The sequence below is a fragment of the Chenopodium quinoa genome, unplaced genomic scaffold (assembly GCF_001683475.1).
Source record: "Chenopodium quinoa cultivar QQ74 unplaced genomic scaffold, ASM168347v1, whole genome shotgun sequence".
Taxonomy (NCBI): Eukaryota; Viridiplantae; Streptophyta; class Magnoliopsida; order Caryophyllales; family Amaranthaceae; genus Chenopodium; species Chenopodium quinoa.
Genome location: NW_018743880.1, coordinates 257,390 through 276,010, shown reverse-complemented (window position 1 = coordinate 276,010; position 18,621 = coordinate 257,390). Strand labels below are relative to the sequence as shown.

The 18,621-nt window shown below is 39.8% G+C and overlaps 1 protein-coding gene across 1 annotated transcript; it reads right to left on the bottom strand.

Moving 5' to 3' along the window:
- Positions 1-16,096: 16,096 nt before the first annotated feature.
- LOC110686573 lies at positions 16,097-16,576 on the bottom strand. Its single transcript, XM_021863184.1, has one exon. The coding sequence runs from the start codon at positions 16,574-16,576 to the stop codon at positions 16,097-16,099; it is 480 nt and encodes a 159-aa protein (XP_021718876.1).
- Positions 16,577-18,621: the final 2,045 nt, after the last annotated feature.

Here is an 18,621-nt window from a genome sequence, read left to right as displayed (position 1 = left end):
ACAAAGACGGTCGGATTCGAGGTAGGTGAAGGTTCGCCCAAATACCCCCAGACGGCAGTCCCAGTCCTAGACTCAGCCGTGCCTGGTGACCGCCTGACAGCAGTCGTAAACTGTGCCAAGTGTATAATTGAAGGGTCCATATCCTATCTATGCAACCGGAAAATTAACAAAAAGAATTGAAAAAGGGTGCAGACGGTACCTTTGGAGGTTGGAATTTGCTGAGATGTTGGCTTGAAACCTACACAGGCGGAAATCTCCGAATGTGTTTGAAGCTGAAATAAAGAAAAATAGATCAGACATGTTTAATTGGAAGCTCATTTAAAAGCCCCCCAAGCGGTGGAGTCCCGGATGAGGGATAGCAGAGATGGGCTGGAAATTGCTCAAACGACCCCCATACGGTTAAAAGCCGGATGAGGGCTATTTGTATGTTTGAGAAAAAGCTAAAGGCTGCTCAAACAACCCCCATACGGTTAGACGCCGGATGGGGGCAATTTAAACAACGTTTGAGAAAAAGCCGAGGCTGCTCAAACGACCCCCATACGGTTAAAAGCCGGATGGGGGCAATTTGAAACAGTTTTGAGCCAAGGCTGCTCAAACCACCCCCATACGGTTAAAAGCCGGATGGGGGCTATTTGTATGTTTGAGAAAAAGCTAAAGGCTGCTCAAACAACCCCCATACGGTTAGACGCCGGATGGGGGCAATTTAAACAACGTTTGAGAAAAAGCCGAGGCTGCTCAAACGACCCCCATACGGTTAAAAGCCAGATGGGGGCAATTTGAAACAGTTTTGAGCCAAGGCTGCTCAAACGACCCCCATACGGTTAAAAGCCGGATGGGGGCTATTTGTATGTTTGAGAAAAAGCTAAAGGCTGCTCAAACAACCCCTATAAGGTTAGATGCCGGATGGGGACAATTTAAACAACGTTTGAGAAAAAGCCAAGGCTGCTCAAACGACCCCCATACGGTTAAAAGCCGGATGGGGGCAATTTGAAACAAAGTTTGAGCGAAGGAATCTCAAACGACCCCCATACGGGTAAAAGCCGGATGGGGGCTATTTGTATGTTTGAGAAAAAGCTAAAGGCTGCTCAAACAACCCCCATACGGTTAGATGCCGGATGGGGACAATTTAAACAACGTTTGAGAAAAAGCCAAGGCTGCTCAAACGACCCCCATACGGTTAAAAGCCGGATGGGGGCAATTTGAAACAAAGTTTGAGCGAAGGAATCTCAAACGACCCCCATACGGGTAAAAGCCGGATGGGGGCTATTTGTATGTTTGAGAAAAAGCCAGGGCTGCTCAAACGACCCCCATACGGTTAAATGCCGGATGGGGGCAATTTGAATGATGTTTGAGAAAAAGCCAAGGCTGCTCAAACAACCCCCATACGGTTAAATGCCGGATGGGGGCAATTTGAATGATGTTTGAGAAAAAGCCAAGGCTGCTCAAACAACCCCCATACGGTTAAATGCCGGATGGGGGCAATTTGAATGATGTTTGAGAAAAAGCCAAGGCTGCTCAAACTACCCCCATACGGTTAAATGCCGGATGGGGGCAATTTGAATGATGTTTGAGAAAAAGCCAAGGCTGCTCAAACTACCCCCATACGGTTAAATGCCGGATGGGGGAAATTTGAATGATGTTTGAGAAAAAGCCAAGGCTGCTCAAACTACCCCCATACGGTTAAATGCCGGATGGGGGCAATTTGAATGATGTTTGAAAGCAAAGGTTGATCAGACGACCCCCATACGGCTAAAGGCCGGATGGGGTTACTTATGACTAGTCTGAATAAAAACAAAGTTGGCTCAAAGGGGTCCCATGCGGCACAATGCCGGATGGGTGTATATTAAACATCCCAGACGGCAAAACGCCGGATGAGTGGGATTTTTGGACTTGTCCCAAGCCAGCCCCATGCGGCAAAATGACGAATGAGGGCATTTTAAAACTAGGGAAATATTTCAAAAACCTCACACGGGAAATCCCGGATGAGGTAGGGGTAATTCAGAAATTTTGGACAAAATATACCCAGGCGGCAAAATGCCGAGTGAGGTCCTTAATCTAGGGGAAAAAAGAGGGGGAACGCAGATGGCACCTTACTAAATCCGCACTCAGCCGGAAGGCAGATGTCAAGTTCTTGCGAAAACCGGATGCTCGAAAGTCTTGAAAGAAGCAGCCGGTATCAGAGCTTCTTAGGAAATTTTTGAAAATAAAAAGTGCGGAGGAAAGAGGTAGCCACCCTACTTATAGAAAGAGGCAGAAGGCGAACAGTCACCTTCTGCACGAAAATTTGAAATTCAAAAGAGGGGGGAAGCAGACGAACCGTCACTTACCCCATGCACCCTACGTCTATCACAGATGACACGTGAGTTTGCCACATCTCACCTGTGAGGGGCAGATGTTTAGGGTGAAAATACCCTAAGACACGTGGCCCAATAAAGGCTTGACACGTGTCAATCTTTCAGCGGTCTTCAAAGGCCCAATTCCTTTGCAGACACGTGTCCCTTATACCCTAATTGAGGTACAGTTCTCCCTTACTATAAATAGTAAGGGTAGACCTCATTTATGACACATACATTAATTGCAACCACAAAAAAACCAAACAAAGCCAAAACCTACTGAAACGCTCTCGAACCGAGAAGCTTTTACTGTTCTTATTCCACTTCGAAAAGATACTAACTTAATCTTCGGAGGCGGAACTCCCACCCCCCATCCGGAGTCTCCGTTACTTGTGCAGGTACAGGCGCAAGAAGGAAGGCTGCTAGGTGCAGGTACAGGCGTAAGAAGGAAGTCTGCTAGGAAATTGTAACTCTCCCGAAGGACACATAGAAAACCCCCAAACAAGGGGCAATGGAAGCTTATTGTTGTCAATTAAGTCTTGGCCTAGATAGCTTCCTTAAGCTTTCAACAGTTCTCAGTGAGATGGCCCCTGCCTTGGTGATACTTGCAATGTGCGTTGGGATTCCAGTTAGTTGTTCTTCTTTTCAACAGGTGGATCCCTAAATGGTCTAATGCGAGTTATAAGACCTTTTGCATTCATTTAGTTTAATGTAGTGTCATAACTCATACCAATAGGAGTAATGTTCCTCCTAAAAGGTTTCTTTCGTCCTTGGTTGTTCATAGGGAGGAATTCACTCAAATTAAAGGAGCTAACATTATTTGAGTTGGTGGTTTGGGAAGAAGAAGGATTTTTGTTCTTCTTACCTTTCCAGTCACTATTTGAGTTGGTGGTTTTGCAAGGTCGTCTTCAATGTTAATTCCCATGTCATAAACAGCCTTGAAGGTATGTAGATTGTTTTGATACTTAGGATGTTTGGAGTACTTTTCTTGGAGGTTCTTAATGAACATCCTCACATATTCCTTTTCACTTGGTACTTCAATCATCCTAGCAGAAGTGTCTCTCCATTTATTAAGAAAGAAGTGATACCTTCGTTCTTTTTATGTTTAAGTATTTCAAGTTCCCTATGATCAGTTTCAACTTGAATATTGCATTTATATCTATCAATGAAAGCATTTACAATTGATTCCCAAGTAGAGGTTTTCTCTTTGTCAAGGGAAAAGAACCATTGTTGGCAAAAGGTTTCAAGAGATAAAGAAAATAATGAATGAAAGACCTTCCTATCAATTCCCTTGATATTAATGATAGTTTCAAAGGCTCTTAAATGAAAATAAGGGTTATCAGTTGCCTTGAACTGTGGGATGTCGTTAGCATTAAACTTCTGCAAAAGAATCTCCTTGTCCACCGAGACCCCTTGCGCGCTAATGCCCTGGAACCTATAGTCCTTAGATATCTTGCTCAAGCTCTCTTGCATGAGCTCCATTTGTTGTTGCTTCACAGGGTCATTGATTTTGATGGTTAAGGTCCTTAGCATCTTAGTAACACCAACCATTTGCTTCTTGAGCTCATTGACTTTTTCTTGACTCGCCATTATTTTCTTAGCTTTTCTTTTCCGACTGACTGGTTTATCAAAAAGTTGTACTTGAATGAAAAGGTTGTCTCTAAATGCCCTTCCTTTCTTCACCACGCACTGTAAATTAAACCATTTTATTTGTTTTAATGACTTGACTCAAATTGACTTTGACTTTACTAGTTTATTAAGAAAAAGAAAAAAGCAAAAATAGGGTGCATATTTTTGGGAATCAAGTATATGGGTTCAAACAAGTGGTTTAATTGGAGGATTAATATCCGACTTACTCCCTTAAAAAAATGACGGAAAACACGCGCATACAAGACTCTCTAGACATGGTCAAAGTGTGCATTCATATTAATGTGTACTTTATTTGTGAGTGAAAGTGACATGTTTTGACTCTTGTGTAAGACCATGGGACTAAGTGTTTAGACTCAATTAAGTACTAAATAAGGTTACTGTCATTAGCAAAATAACCAAACAGATTAATAAACTATTTAATTAGACTCGTCGTGATGACTCGAGCAAGAATATGAACTGTCGCCAAAGCAACAGGAATGTCGCCACACACTACAGTGCAGCGCCAGACGACAGAGTTGTTGCACGGCATTGCACAGTAACGTTTGGCGCTGCAGCCCAAATTTTTGCGCAATTACTGGAACTTTAATCTAGGACTGCTTTCAATATTTTTTTACTCTACGTGACTGGCCTAAAGTTGTACTAAGTCAGTTTTATTTAGTTTATTAAACTTTAATTACTCAAATTAATTAATTAGGCAAAGTCCTTTTAGTCATTAATTAGTTTATTTAGGCTTAAACACAAGTCAACCAAATGGTTAGGAAAAACACATAGAGTATGCACAACAAATAATGCACAAGTAATCAAGTAGGCACATTATGATGTAATGAGTTTGCAACCTAACCATGGCTCTAGTTCCCTAAAGTTCTGGATATGGGTTAGTCAAAGAGGGTCCACAGTTATGAGTCCGATGCACTACGCGGAAGCCTTACCTTTGGAAGGGTTGGAGCATGTGGATGGGACCCCGCGACTTAAACTCGCTTCCATGGTTTGGTGAATTAACCATTCTCGGATGTACCCTTTGTTGCTCAGAGCGTTCAATCAGGTAGATGGAGCATGAATTCCCCGAGGGTTATGTCCATATGTAGAACACATATGGGTTTTAGAAAAGTGATAAAAACCCAATCACGAAGTAGAATCGAGCAAACAGTGCTAGAACTGGTTCAAACGAGATGGCAGATTTCTGGCTCGGTATTGGAAGAACGCAGCGCCAGCCAACAGAGACTGTCGCAAGGATATGAGCCCTGTCGCCTGGCGATAGAATTGTCGCTCAGCGTTAAAGCCCTACCTTCGGCGATAGGCTCTTTTTTCTAGACGCCAGTTCCTACATGCCTCAGCAGATGTCTGTGTTCTTAGAATTTTCCATTTTTCGCAGTATCATTTCGATTCTAGTTACGAAAGATATTCCTCAAATTTCCTACGTGTAAAAATCCTATGTTTTTTACTCATTACGGATGGTCTTTCCAATGAGAATCTTTTTTATTCATATGACAATAATGTTAATCAAAATTACGCACATGAAATACATAGAACTTTTCGAGTCTCATCCACTCATTTTAAATAATTGCCAAAATAAATTTTACGAATTAAAATATAAATCCTCCCTAGTGGAGTCGCCAAAAAATGTAGAGAATATTTCAAACATTATCCCAAACTGGAACCCCACTATGATCATACACTTAAGCATGGTGGTTTCCAAATGGAAGGAAGCTAGAGCAAAAGAGTCGCCAACAAGTTGTAGGAACTTGTAAACTGTTCACAGGGTGAAGGTTACACCCTTTAACAATCTATGAGATCGTTTACTCCAATAGGTCTGGAACCAAGACTGAAAGTTTGGGGATGAAGGTACAAATTCAATCTAAAAGAGAAAGAACTCGCCCTAATAATAGGCCTTTACTTTATTATTCTCGTATTCATGTGCGCTTTCTGACAAACATGCAATCAATAGGTTTACCCTAAACCTGTTTAACTATGCACAAATAAAACTATTATTGGCGATCACTTGAATTATAATCATATTAACCTAAAGAAGATTATTAATTATCTTATTAAGCGTGATTACTAGTACAAATTCCCTTTAAACATGCATAAAAGGTGTGATCAAGCAATAACAACAAATATAATCAAGCAACATAATAATCAAAATATTAAAATAATCATAATCATGTTAAAGCATAATAGTAGCAACATCCTAGGCATGATACTAACAAGATTAATAACAAACCCTAGCATGTCACTAAATAATAATAATCAAAGATTTAGCCCTAACATGATACTAACATGAATATTAGGAAAGACAATAAGATGGAGAATTAGCCCTAACATGATACTAACATGAATATTAGCGAAATTTTTTTGTGAAAAGTTGGTTTAGAAAAACACAGAGAGAATATCAAAAACTTCTTGATGAGTGTTTGTGAGAATTCGATGGAGAATTGATGATTAAAAACAGAGGTCTAAGGACGCTATTTATAATGAAAACATGTACGGATATGATAACAAAAGAATCGAAGTTTGTAAAGGAATAAAACACGCCGCTGTCGCCGCAACATCCCCTGTCGATAGGGTATGTCGCGCGGCAAAAGGGCCCGTCGATGCGACAGCCTAACGTTCGGAGCTGCAAAAGATTTTCCCACACGTTTTCTATGTTTTGATAAAATTAAATCGTAAAAGTCCGTAAGAAGGGTAAAATCGTAATTTCAATTAAAACACTTCTTTTATTCCAAATAAAACTCACAAAACTTAATTATCAATCCTAATCACATTAGGATTCAAAAGAACCTTCTAGAAGACTCTAGAACACTAAAATCAATCCTAATTGCTGTAGGAATAATAATTCAAAATAGGCCCTCCTCTTGATCATTGGGCCATATATAAACACCAAACCGGGCCCAGTTTAGTAATTTGGCCAGAACGTCTTCACTATTTATCGGAATTTGGCTTATAATAAATCGTTGTAAAGCTCTTTTCGAGCTTTATCCAACTACACTATTATTGGACCTTTGTATTAGAACAAACTAAACTGGATTGGCTATTTTCATAGCTTTTTGAAAATAGAAGGAGAGAATTTTAATAAAAACTAACCGTAACACTAGACTTTCCACACTTTCACATCATTGGATTATGATTTGACGTGAAAGGTATTCATCACCGGGTTTTGTTTTGGGGAGACACAAATGGGTGTCTTCAAATATTTTTTTCTACCAAAAAATTGTATTCTAAATTTCCTTTCTGAATTTTGTTTCATTTTCTCAAATAATTTTTTTTTCAGATTCTCAATAACCATTTGGATAATGCATGTATATACATAACTATTTCCAGAAGGAATGAACAAAGATTCGATTACTTCTTGACTCGAACTTATTATCATTTTCTTAGGGATGGTAAACTAACTACCTGCAAGACAAAAATCAAAGATTGATAAGAACAAAGAAAATATTAGACATTCTAAATCAACTTTGAGAATAAAATCACCGCAGTGATCTTTACAAACATTTAGACATTAGGTAATATTCAAAACCTTAAACACAATTGTTTTAGGTTTGTAGACGTAGACAAGCAAAGAACTAACTTGCTTTCTTAAACATGACTAACTAAAATGCGAAAGTCATGTCATTGTCCTATATATTTCAAAACAAAAATAGGATATATACATAGGTCCATCTCAACATCATTATTATATGAATGGCCTAAACAATAGCAAGTCATTAGAACTACCCAAAATTGGGGGATCTAAGACTTGTGAAATAGGAATAATGCACATAACCCGATATATTGGGGCTCCAATATCCACAAAAAAAAACATATTTATGCCATTCTAGCTACTTTCGAGAATCTCCTGAACTATAAATGGTTTACGTAGACTCGAGCTTTACAATTTTCAAACGTATCACATTGATCTAACAACCATGTTTTCCCTTTGAAAACTAAGTTTGCAACTGAATTTGGATATTAAACAGGTTAAATACTCGAGCTATTTTCAAGTTCAACTTCAAAAACTAATCTTAGTGCATAATTGTTGTTTCAATACTTCAATTTACTCTAGATATTAGAGAGTATGACTAGTATAGAGAAAAAGAAACAAAATCATGATGCATAAAACATACTTGCTCATACGAAAATTTAATACTCAATCATTCATCATGAAAATTTTATCAAGACACTTTATTAACATAAGACAAACAGTTTCATGAGTTAGAATGAAAACAAAGACTCCTAAATTCTAAATTAGGAGTCTTTGTTTTAAATTATTCCTCCATTGTTGCAAACATTGGAATTTCGCAAGGAGGATAACATCTACTTTCTTGAGCTTTAAAACAGTTACTACTAGGCTTAGCAGATTTCCTTGTTAAAACTGTGAATGGTAAAAAAAAACGATTTATACGCACTAGTTTAATCGTTTTTAAGATCCTAGTTGTTATCATAATAAGACGAAACACATATTTCTAGACCCTTTCATGCCCATTTCAAACAACATAAAATGGTCTAATTATTAAAAACAAACAAGTCATCGAAGTAACCCAACATTAGGGATTACAATATTCGAAATACACAAAATGGGGGCTATAATATTTGAAAACATAAAATGGGGGCTCAAAAGCCCGAAGTATAGCTAAACTACTCTAGTTCGATGATGACTTTAAGAATTTCATAAACTAGTTTTGTGCAAATTTTGAAATCATAGTTTTATAAGTGAATAATAATAACCATCGGCTATGTTTATCTTTAATAAAACCAATTTAGTAGCTTACGCGTGAAAAAAAAAGTAAACATGAGTCATAAGAAAATTTTCATGCTATTATCAAAGTCCAAAATTTCATTTATAATTTTAATGCATAATTGTTGTTTGCTAACTTGTCGGTATGTTAGGGTGTCATACACCCCCTGTAAAAAGAGTGACATGCAATGTTGCATCTATTTAGGCACGTGCCCCTAGTCCTGAGACATGTGTACTCATCTTGTGGACAAAACTGCTGACTGAGTTGCCGATTATCTTCTCTCTCACTGGGTTTGGATACATGCCTCTAGTCCAGAGACATGTATTTCTATCTTGTGAACACCGAGTATTGCATTTTGAGAAGCGAATTGTCGAGAAATTTATTCAGGTTGCAAAAGCCGAAAAACTCTTTTATCATCTTTACAACTTGTAAAATCAGGCTAAAGTTTCATTGACATATTGAGGGACTTTAGGCCAACGATGACATGATTGAGATGATATCATCCCCTTTAATACTTTTTAAACCAATTTCTTCTCATGTCGTTACATTGATCGCGGATAGATAGGTCGTTATGCTACCACCCTAACCAAATTAATCATTTATAATACTTAAACCTACACTAAACTAGTTAGTGGCAAGTAAAGGGTCGAACCACTAGGGAAGCACGCTAATTCAACATCAAATATCACTAATGCAAGAGTGAAAAGGGGATTTTTTTTGTTGGTTTTGTTGAGTAGAACACTAAAACTACAAGTAAGCAAGAAAATGATGATTTTAAACAATAGAAAATGACGCTAGGGATACGGGGGTGTCCAATATGATTAGAAAGAGAAGAGTAATGGTGATTATCATGAAACATATGTCAAAGAACACAAGGTTCTACCTAAACAATTCATTCTCATGCAATAGTCTAGGCAAATCAATGAAAGAGGTCTACACTAATAAGGATAATTCTCATGCATCCTGTTAGTTACAATCAAATCAAGAGAATAAAGAAGCACAATCAATAAAAACTCCACTTTAATAACTTATTCTCATGCAATCATTAAAATAGAGGTGATCCTAATCTAGTTCAAATCACTTTCATGCATTTAAACTAGAAAACATCAAATAGAGTGCAACAATAATCCCAAGCTAATAAAATCATGTCTTTCATCAATATATGGCATAATTTCAGTCCAACCATCATAATTCATCCAATATCAAATCATATCTTCCACCCCCTTCCCCTAGCTAAAAGTTTAGGCTAGAGAAGGGAGATTAAACATAATATCAAAACTAGAAATAAACTCAAGAAACTCAAAACAAAACATCATTGAAATCAATGAAATCAATAATAACTAGATAAACTAATAAGATTGACAAAAATAAGTAATAATAAAACAAATAAAAAATATTAAAGGAAAGGAGAAGAGATTACTAAAGAAAGGATTAAAAAAAGATGAAAACTTGGATACTTGCTTGATTGATAGAAGATTAAAACTTGAGAAAAGTTGAATACAATAAAGGAATCTTGAATAACAATCTATTTTCTCTCTCTAGATTAGGCTAATGTTCTATGGAATTAGTACTAAGTGTTCTCTATTGCAAAGAGTCCCGTCTATATATATGTGGCTCCACTCAAAACAAAGAGACTTGGACAACAAGGCGCAAATAAATCAGAAACCGAGCCGTGCGGGCCAGCACACGACATATGCGCGTCCGCGCAGTAGGTGTGTGCACCCTCTCAGCGTAGTGCGCGGCCGTAACTTTGAGGGTACGGGGAAAATAAGCGCGCCCTCACAGTAGGCCTGCGCGCCCGCGCATCAGGTGTGGGCGCCCGCACAGAAGACGCACAGCAAGTCACACAAACTCTCTAGTTAGGTTGTGTTTCTTCAGTCTGGCTGTGCGGATTCTGACAGGGTTGCGCGCCCGCACAGCCTAACATGCGCGCCCGCACAAAAGCCTCACAGCACCCCGCGCACAACAGTTAGCTTTGCTTCTTGATATCCTCTTTCTTTCGGCACATAATACTTACAAAAGTAAAGCATGGAAATCAAAATAAAAACAAAGCGTGAAGACTAAGAGAAGGGAAGATAAGGGAGAAAAGAAAAGAGGAAGCAAAACTAAGTAAAAATGCTTAGAAAAAGGGCCAAACAAGTGAAATGAGGGGAGAATCCTTAGATAAAAAGGATAAAAGAGTGGCATAATTGCCACTCATCAAAATCCCCCACACTTGCCTCTTGCTTGTCCTCAAGCAAGGAAAACCGGAACAAAAAGACAAACACAACAAACATAACATGACAAGGTTTTCGCAAAACCAATCAAACCTCAAGGTAATGGAATGCTCAATTTGGACTCATTTGCAAATAAATGCACTAAATAATACTTATCTTTCTCAATTCGAAGGGGGAAAATACGTTCCAAGATGCTCAAGGTTGAAAAAGACAAATCTAAGCTAAGCGTAGAGAACTAATGATTTCATTCTCCGCCCTAGCCCCAACCAAGACGGTCGCGTTCTCTCCACTAGCTTCAATTCATCCCCTAGCTAGCTCCTCATATTTCCTCGAGGGAACCGAAAAAAGAAAATTTTATGTGGAGTCATAAGGTCATCCTGAAATCTCAACTATGCATACTCTCTCCATAGGGTTGAAATCTATCTCCCTCCACCATTCTTTGACCACGCCCCTCTAGAATCCAAGGGTCTTTAGTAGGGTTGTAATGTCATAGCTAGGGGTTATGGTTGGGAAACAATTTGAAAATTTTGGTGGCAATTCCTAAGTGAAGCGTAGGAGTGGCCATCTCTCAAGAACATCCTAAGAATTGAACCTATTCTTCAAACTTACAACCTTTCAAAACAAACCACACCACATTACTTCAATCTTTTTCTTTTTCTTATTTTTTTTCTTGGTTTTCATGAGTTTCAACTTTCTTGCCAAGCCTTTTTGCATACTCTTTTCATGAATAGCCTTTTAAAACCTTATTTGAATCAAATTACACAACTTTCTTGCTCAATTTCAACATTATCAAACTCGAACCTCACAAGCCAGTGCTTCACTAACTACAAGGGTTGGTAGAACATAGGCCGATAGGTTTGTAATATGGCTAAGTTAAGAAAGGGGAAATAAGGCTCAAATTGGTTAGCAAGAAGGTGAATGTAAAAATGAAAACCAAATTTGTAACAAAACACAAAGAAAACAAAGAAAAATTAGAAGAAATGCCCTCTTCCTCCTCTAAAGTTATATGGTCACGATCTTGGGAGCTAGACGCCAACACAAAAATTAAGACATGCACAGTTAAGGATCCTAAGTGCCGCTCACAAGAATGATGAAGGCTAGAACAAATGACGCTCACACGGGATAAGAAACATAGCAAATACTAACTAAGGAAATCCTATCCACCATAGAGAGCAACACCATCTTACCACTTTCCCGTGAACTAGGGGTTCAAACGTCCTCAAAAGTTCTAAACCGGGCTACCTTAGCTTACAATGTGTCCAACTCAACCCAAAGCATTCTGAAACCGTGCAAACCCTTAACAACTAGGAAGATAAGCATTCAAAGACACATCGAGGCAAACTAATCCAAAAGAGTGAGCAAATTACACATCAAAAATCATTTCAAATTGTCATAATTATGCTTGTAACACAAAAAGGGGAAAACAAAACAAAAGAAAGAGGAAGAAATCAAAAAGGTTCACATCCGAGGCATATAATTCAATTAAATCCCAATCGTCATACAAGTGATCGTTCGATAACAACATCAACGATCCCAGGTTCCACAGAACCAAAAACAAACATCCTCGAACCATTCAACTTCTTCCTAAGCTAAACCTAAGCTAAACACCCAAGGAAAAAGAAAATAAAAGAGAGGAAAGGTCTCACCAAATGCCGCTTGAAATGAAGACAAGATAAATTATGCAATCTCACCAAGGGGGGTTCGATTTGCCCTTTGACTTCCTTCGTTTCCGTTTTCAAGCTTCAAAATTGAGCCAAAGTGAAAGAAACGACTAGGATGAAACAAAAATAAAATAAAAAAGTTAAAAATCAAAGAAAGAAACTAAGAATTGAAACTAAATGAAGAAATAGAAATAAAATAAAATAAACTAAAAGAAATTTGGATTAAGGGAAGTTTGGACTATCGGGAGTTTGGATTTTTTCTCATGGGAGCGCCATAACCTAAACAAACACTTGAAAATTCATTAGCAAAAACTTATCAAAATCACCCAGGGACGTAATCATCACAATCAAGCAGATAAATCAACATCAAAACATGATAAAGCCAACCAAACCATAAAAGCTCTACCCCCTACAATGAAATCCCCGCCACACTAGCATGATGACGAGCCTTCCCCCACACTATAAAAAAAAAACATCCGTTTGTCTCTTACACACCCCCCACACTAAAGCAATCCACCGTCCGCGGTGCGCCAAATTAAAACATTGGGAGGGGGCAAAGGGGAGAAATAAAGAACAAGGGGGGCTAGTGGCCTCAAGGGCCGGCTTCGTCATCATCTCCATCATCCTCGGTGTCGTAAGAGAAACCGTCCGGAGGAATACCGTGTGGGTCCCAACCACCGGAGTAACCCGGAGGCCAACCATAGTAACCTCGGAAGAGGTCTTGTTGCCATTGAGGCAACGGGTCGAAAGGGGCGGGAAGCTGAAGAGGGGAAGGGTGGGTAGGGTCGACATATGGATAGTTTGGGTCACCCCTAAAATTGCTCCACCCGGGGGCACAATAATCGTACCCGATTTCCGTCGGGTAGTCTACCCGGGAAAAACCGTGGGAGGAGGGCCCTTGCCAATTGGGCCAAGTAGGTTGTGATCCCTGCTACCCAGGGACTGGGCCTTGATGGGGTGGCCAATAGGGGTAATTTACCGGGGGGGTGACCTCACCCCTATCCACGGCTGCACCGTAAAGAGCTTGGGTTTGCATAAACATACCCTGTTGGTTCTCCATTATACTCTGCATGCCAAGTTGCATGCTCATCATTTGTTGTTCATGGCTAATCATGCCTTGATGCTGTTGCTGTTGCTGATGATGTTGTTGTTGTTGTTTTTGCTGCTGTTATTGTTGTTGTTGCTGTTGTTGTTGGTCGACTTCTATATTCCTTATGCCACCCTGAGCAGTGGGTAGCACACCATTATCTCGCTGAATTTTCCATACATTCCTTGCGTTCCGCTCAAAGGATGTACGGCTGGGGTATGGCAAGATACAATGGTGCTCTCGGTCAACCATCCAAGCATGAAAATTGTTGGCATCTGAAGTTCCTTGGAGGAACCCCGACTTTCTCATCTGCTGTATGTTGATGAATAGATATTTGTCGGCCCCAACTTGAGTGCACGAGGGGAAGAAGCGTTCATATTTGAGCTTCTTGGCAATCCTTGTAATCATCCCACCGAGGGTCATTTCTCCTATCTTGTGGCCCGACTTGATTGCCTCGCAGCACAAGACGAACCAATACCCCATATTGAGCCGCCCTTTCAATTCCTCCCTAGTGGCAACCCACAAAGTAAATAGCTCCTCATGCGAGAGCTTGCTCAAGTCCTGCTTGCTAAATACCGCAAACCCCAGAATGCGGTGTAGAATACGGAACACAGGGTGGATAATATGGTTGGCCATCGAATACTTGGTGTTGAACTCTTCAAAGTCGGTAATCGTTTGCCACCATCTAAATGCATCGTACTCAAGGAACGGGCTCAATGAAGGGGAAAAGAGGTCCGCCTCGGGGTTCAAATCCAACAATACATTAAGATCACTAAGAGTCATAGTGTGCTGGTTGTTGAACAGTTGAAAGGAAATTTGGAAGTCGTTCCCAAGAGGCTCTTTTTTAAAAGAGGCCAAGAATTTGAAGGTGGGATCCTTATAAGTTCGGAATTGATGTTTGATGAACTCACTCATCCCCAAGTTATCAAGGAGCGACCTTATATCGTCGTCAATCCCCAAAGCTCTCATGGAGCGTTGATCATATTGTCGGGAGGGATTTTACTTTCGTCCGTGAAGGTCGTTGAAGAACGTAGCATGGACCTTGTTTGAAAATCTCAATGTAGGGGGAACATTAGGTCCTTGAGATTGAGTTTGTTGGGTACTCGGTTCTTCAACCCTTAGCCTGGGCTCCTTTCTACTCTTCCTTTTTGCTCATTATGTTCAAGCAATACAAACAACCCAACCAAAAGGAGAACTATCTTCGAAATCAACCAACAATTGGAAAACAACAACAACCCAAGTCTCAACAATCTACAAAAGGGTTAGTACTAACAACTAACCACACAAATATAACGCCCAAGACAACAAGAATCAACAACAAAGCAGTCAATCAAAACACATTATGATAGCAAGAAATTCTCATGAAAGTAGTTGCATTATCATCAATACAAACACCAAATTTCTCAACTTAATTTCATGAAAATGGCTTCCAAAACAATAGTATTAACAACAATGTCCCCAAAATCATTAAATTTCACACTAATAACCAACAAATCCTTCACAAAGAAAACAAAAATCACATGCAATTCACTCAAGCTAATTCATGTTTAATAACTAAAAATTTTGCATAAATAAGTGAAATTAAGTAATAAAATAGAAAAACTTAGAGTTATACCACTTTATAGAAGATTGAACACCACTAAGAGCCTCCAAGAACACCACCTTCAATTAAACTTGCAAACCATTAAAATGGAGGATTTCTGGGTATTTTGGAGGGAGAAAGTGGGTGAATTTGTGAGTAGAGTGAAAGTTTTTGATGGATTTGAAAGAAAATCAATGGAATTTTTGAGAAATGGGTGAAATTTGATGGTTAGGGTTTGGGCTTGTGAGGAGAGAGAAGAGAGCATGAAAATTGGGTTTCGAAAATATGAGAATGAAATCGGGAAGAAGATGGTTAAAACCCGGTTTTCCTAGCTCTGCGCGCCCGCACAGGTAAGTTGCGCGACCGCACAAAAGTCGCGCACTAGGTCGCGCAAACTCTCTGTCTCGAATCTCCAATTTTGATTAAATTTGTGTGGGTTCCGACAGTGAACGCGCGCCCGCACACATACCCTGCGCGCCCGCACATAGGTCGCATAGCAAGTCGCGCAAACTTTCTGCCTCGAGCTTCAATTTTTGAATAAATCTGTGCGGGTTCTGACAATGCCTGCGCGCCCGCACAGATCACACTACGCGCCCGCACAGATGTCGCGCACAGGGTTGCACAGAGTAAAATTCGATTTATCCTCACATCTTTGAAATAGAAAATCCTTGTTCCTTCATCATCCAAACACCTATTAACCAAAAAGATGAAAAAAATCAAATTCAAATTCAAAAAGGAGAAAGTGAAATCGGAATATTCTAAAAAAAAGCATACAAAGGAGTAAGAAACTTGGGTTGCCTCCCGAGAAGCGCTTCTTTATGAGGTCACTAGCTTGACCATGAGAAAAATTCTTCAAGTGGGAGGCTTGGGATCCAAAGGATCAAGCATTATATATTCGATGATACCAACTTCTTCCTTGCAAAAGTAATGCTTTAAACGATGACCATTAACCATAAACTTGTTACCTTCCGCGTCTAAATCAAAGGAGCCATAAGGAGTAGTCTTGTATATCACAAAAGGACCCGACCACTTTGATTTGAGTTTACCCGGAAACAAACGAGGCCTTGACTTGAAAATCAAAACCTTGTCTCCAACCTTAAAGTTCTTGTTTCGAATATGTTGTTCATGCCACTTTTTGGTCTTCTCCTTATATAACCTTGAGCTCCCATAAGCATCATCTCTAAGCTCTTCAAGTTCATTGAGCTTAAGCAATCTCTTCTCAACGACCAACGATAAATCCATATTGAGCTCTTTGATGGGCCACCAAGCCTTGTATTCTAAATCAACCGGCAAGTGACAAGCCTTTCCATAGACCAACCTATAGGGGGTCATGCCGATTGGAGTCTTGTACGCCGTCCTAAGAGCCCATAGTGTGTCATCAAGTTTGAGAGACTAATCCTCCTTGATTTGTTCACCATCCTTTCAAGAAGATTTTTGATTTCACGATTCGAGACCTCCACTTGTCCTTGAGTTTGAGGGTGGTAAGGTAATCCAACCTTGTGATGAACGCCATATCTCTTGAGAAGAGCTTCAAATTGCTTTTTGGCGAAATGGGAGCCTCCATCACTAATTAGCACCCTCGGAACTCCAAACCTAGGAAAAATGATCTTCTTTAGGAGATTAAGCGCAACCTTGTGATCATTCGTAGGTGAGGGTATGGCTTCAATCCATTTAGTCACATAATTGACCGCTACCAAGATATATAGATTCCCACAAGAAGAAACGAAAGGCCCCATAAAATCCACCCCCCAAACATTGCGCGACGAATTGGTGGGCGTCTTTATGCATTGTCGGCCACCACAATAAGGATTGAGAGATTTTTGCCACTGTTTTGTCAACAACACTATGTCCTCCACATGGTAGTGAGTGGCAATGCTCGCTCAAGAACACCTTGAATTTCATGATCTGGAACGCACTTCCGATAAAGGCCATCTCCACATTGCTTGAATAGGTATGGGTCATTCCAAAAGTATCTTCTAACCTCCTTGAAAAACTTCTTCTTTTGTTGAGAAGAGTACTTCGGGGGAACGACTCCACATGCAAGATAGTGGGCTATATCCGCGTACCAAGGGGTAGAAGTTGACACCAAAGCCATGAGAGCCTCGAATCCTATCTCATCATTAATCGGTACATCCTCCTTGTTCTCAAATGGTAGCCTAGACAAATGATCCGCTACATAGTTCTCTGCTCCTTTTTTGTCCCTCATTTCCATGTGAAAGTCTTGGAGAGAGAGAACCCAACGGATCAAGCGAGGCTTTGCTTCTTTCTTGGTCATAAGATACCGCACGGCGATGTGATCCGTGTACACAATAACTTTTGAGCATATGAGATAGCACCGAAACTTATCGAATGCAAATAGTACCGCTAACATCTCTTTCTCCGTTGTTTTGTAATTCTTTTGAGCCTCATCTAGAGTCCTACTTGCGTAGTAGCTGACACATGATCTTCCTTGTTTCTTTTGACCAAGAATGAAACCTACTGCAAAGTCACTAGCATCGCACATTAGCTCAAAAGGCAAGCTCCAATCAGGAGCTTGCACAACGGGAGAAGAAATGAGAGCTTCCTTGAGCTTATGAAACGCCTCAAGGCAAGCCTCATTGAAGTAAAAAAACAACCTCTTTTTTGAGTAATTCTGTCAAGGGTTTGGTGATTGAAGAAAAATCTTTAATAAACCTCCAGTAAAAACCGGCATGCCCAAGAAAAGCCCGTACCCCCGTGATAGAAGTAGGAGGGGGCAACTTTTCGATCACTGAAACCTTGGCCAAATCTACTTCAATGCCTTTTTTGAAACCTTATGGCCGAGGACAATGCCCTCCTCGACCATAAAATGGCACTTTTTCCAATTTAAAACCAAACTCGTCTCTTGACACCTTTTCAAAACTTTTTCAATGTTAAAAAGACAAGTGTCAAAAGACGAGCCGCCAACAATAAAATCATCCATGAAAACCTCAATTTCTTTATTAGGCATCTTAGAGAAAATGGAAGTCATGCATCTTTGAAAAGTAGAGGGAGAATTGCATAATCCGAACGACATTCTTCGGTATTCAAATGTCCCATATGGACATGTGAAAGTAGTGAGTTTTCTCTTGATCACTTAGATGGATAGGGATTTGGAAAAATCCGGGATACCCATCCAAGAAACAAAAGAAATCATGGTAAGAAAGCCTTTCAATCAATTGGTCCATGAAAGGGAGAGGAAAATGATCTTTCTTTGTGTTTTTGTTCAATCTCCTATAATCAATGCACATTCTCCACCCGGTCACCGTCAAGGTGGAGATTTCCTCTCCCTTTTCATCCTTGATTATGGTCATCCCACCCTTCTTTGCTATCAGAGATAGCATAGATGATGCCCGCCTCACGTAGTTTCAAAATTTCTT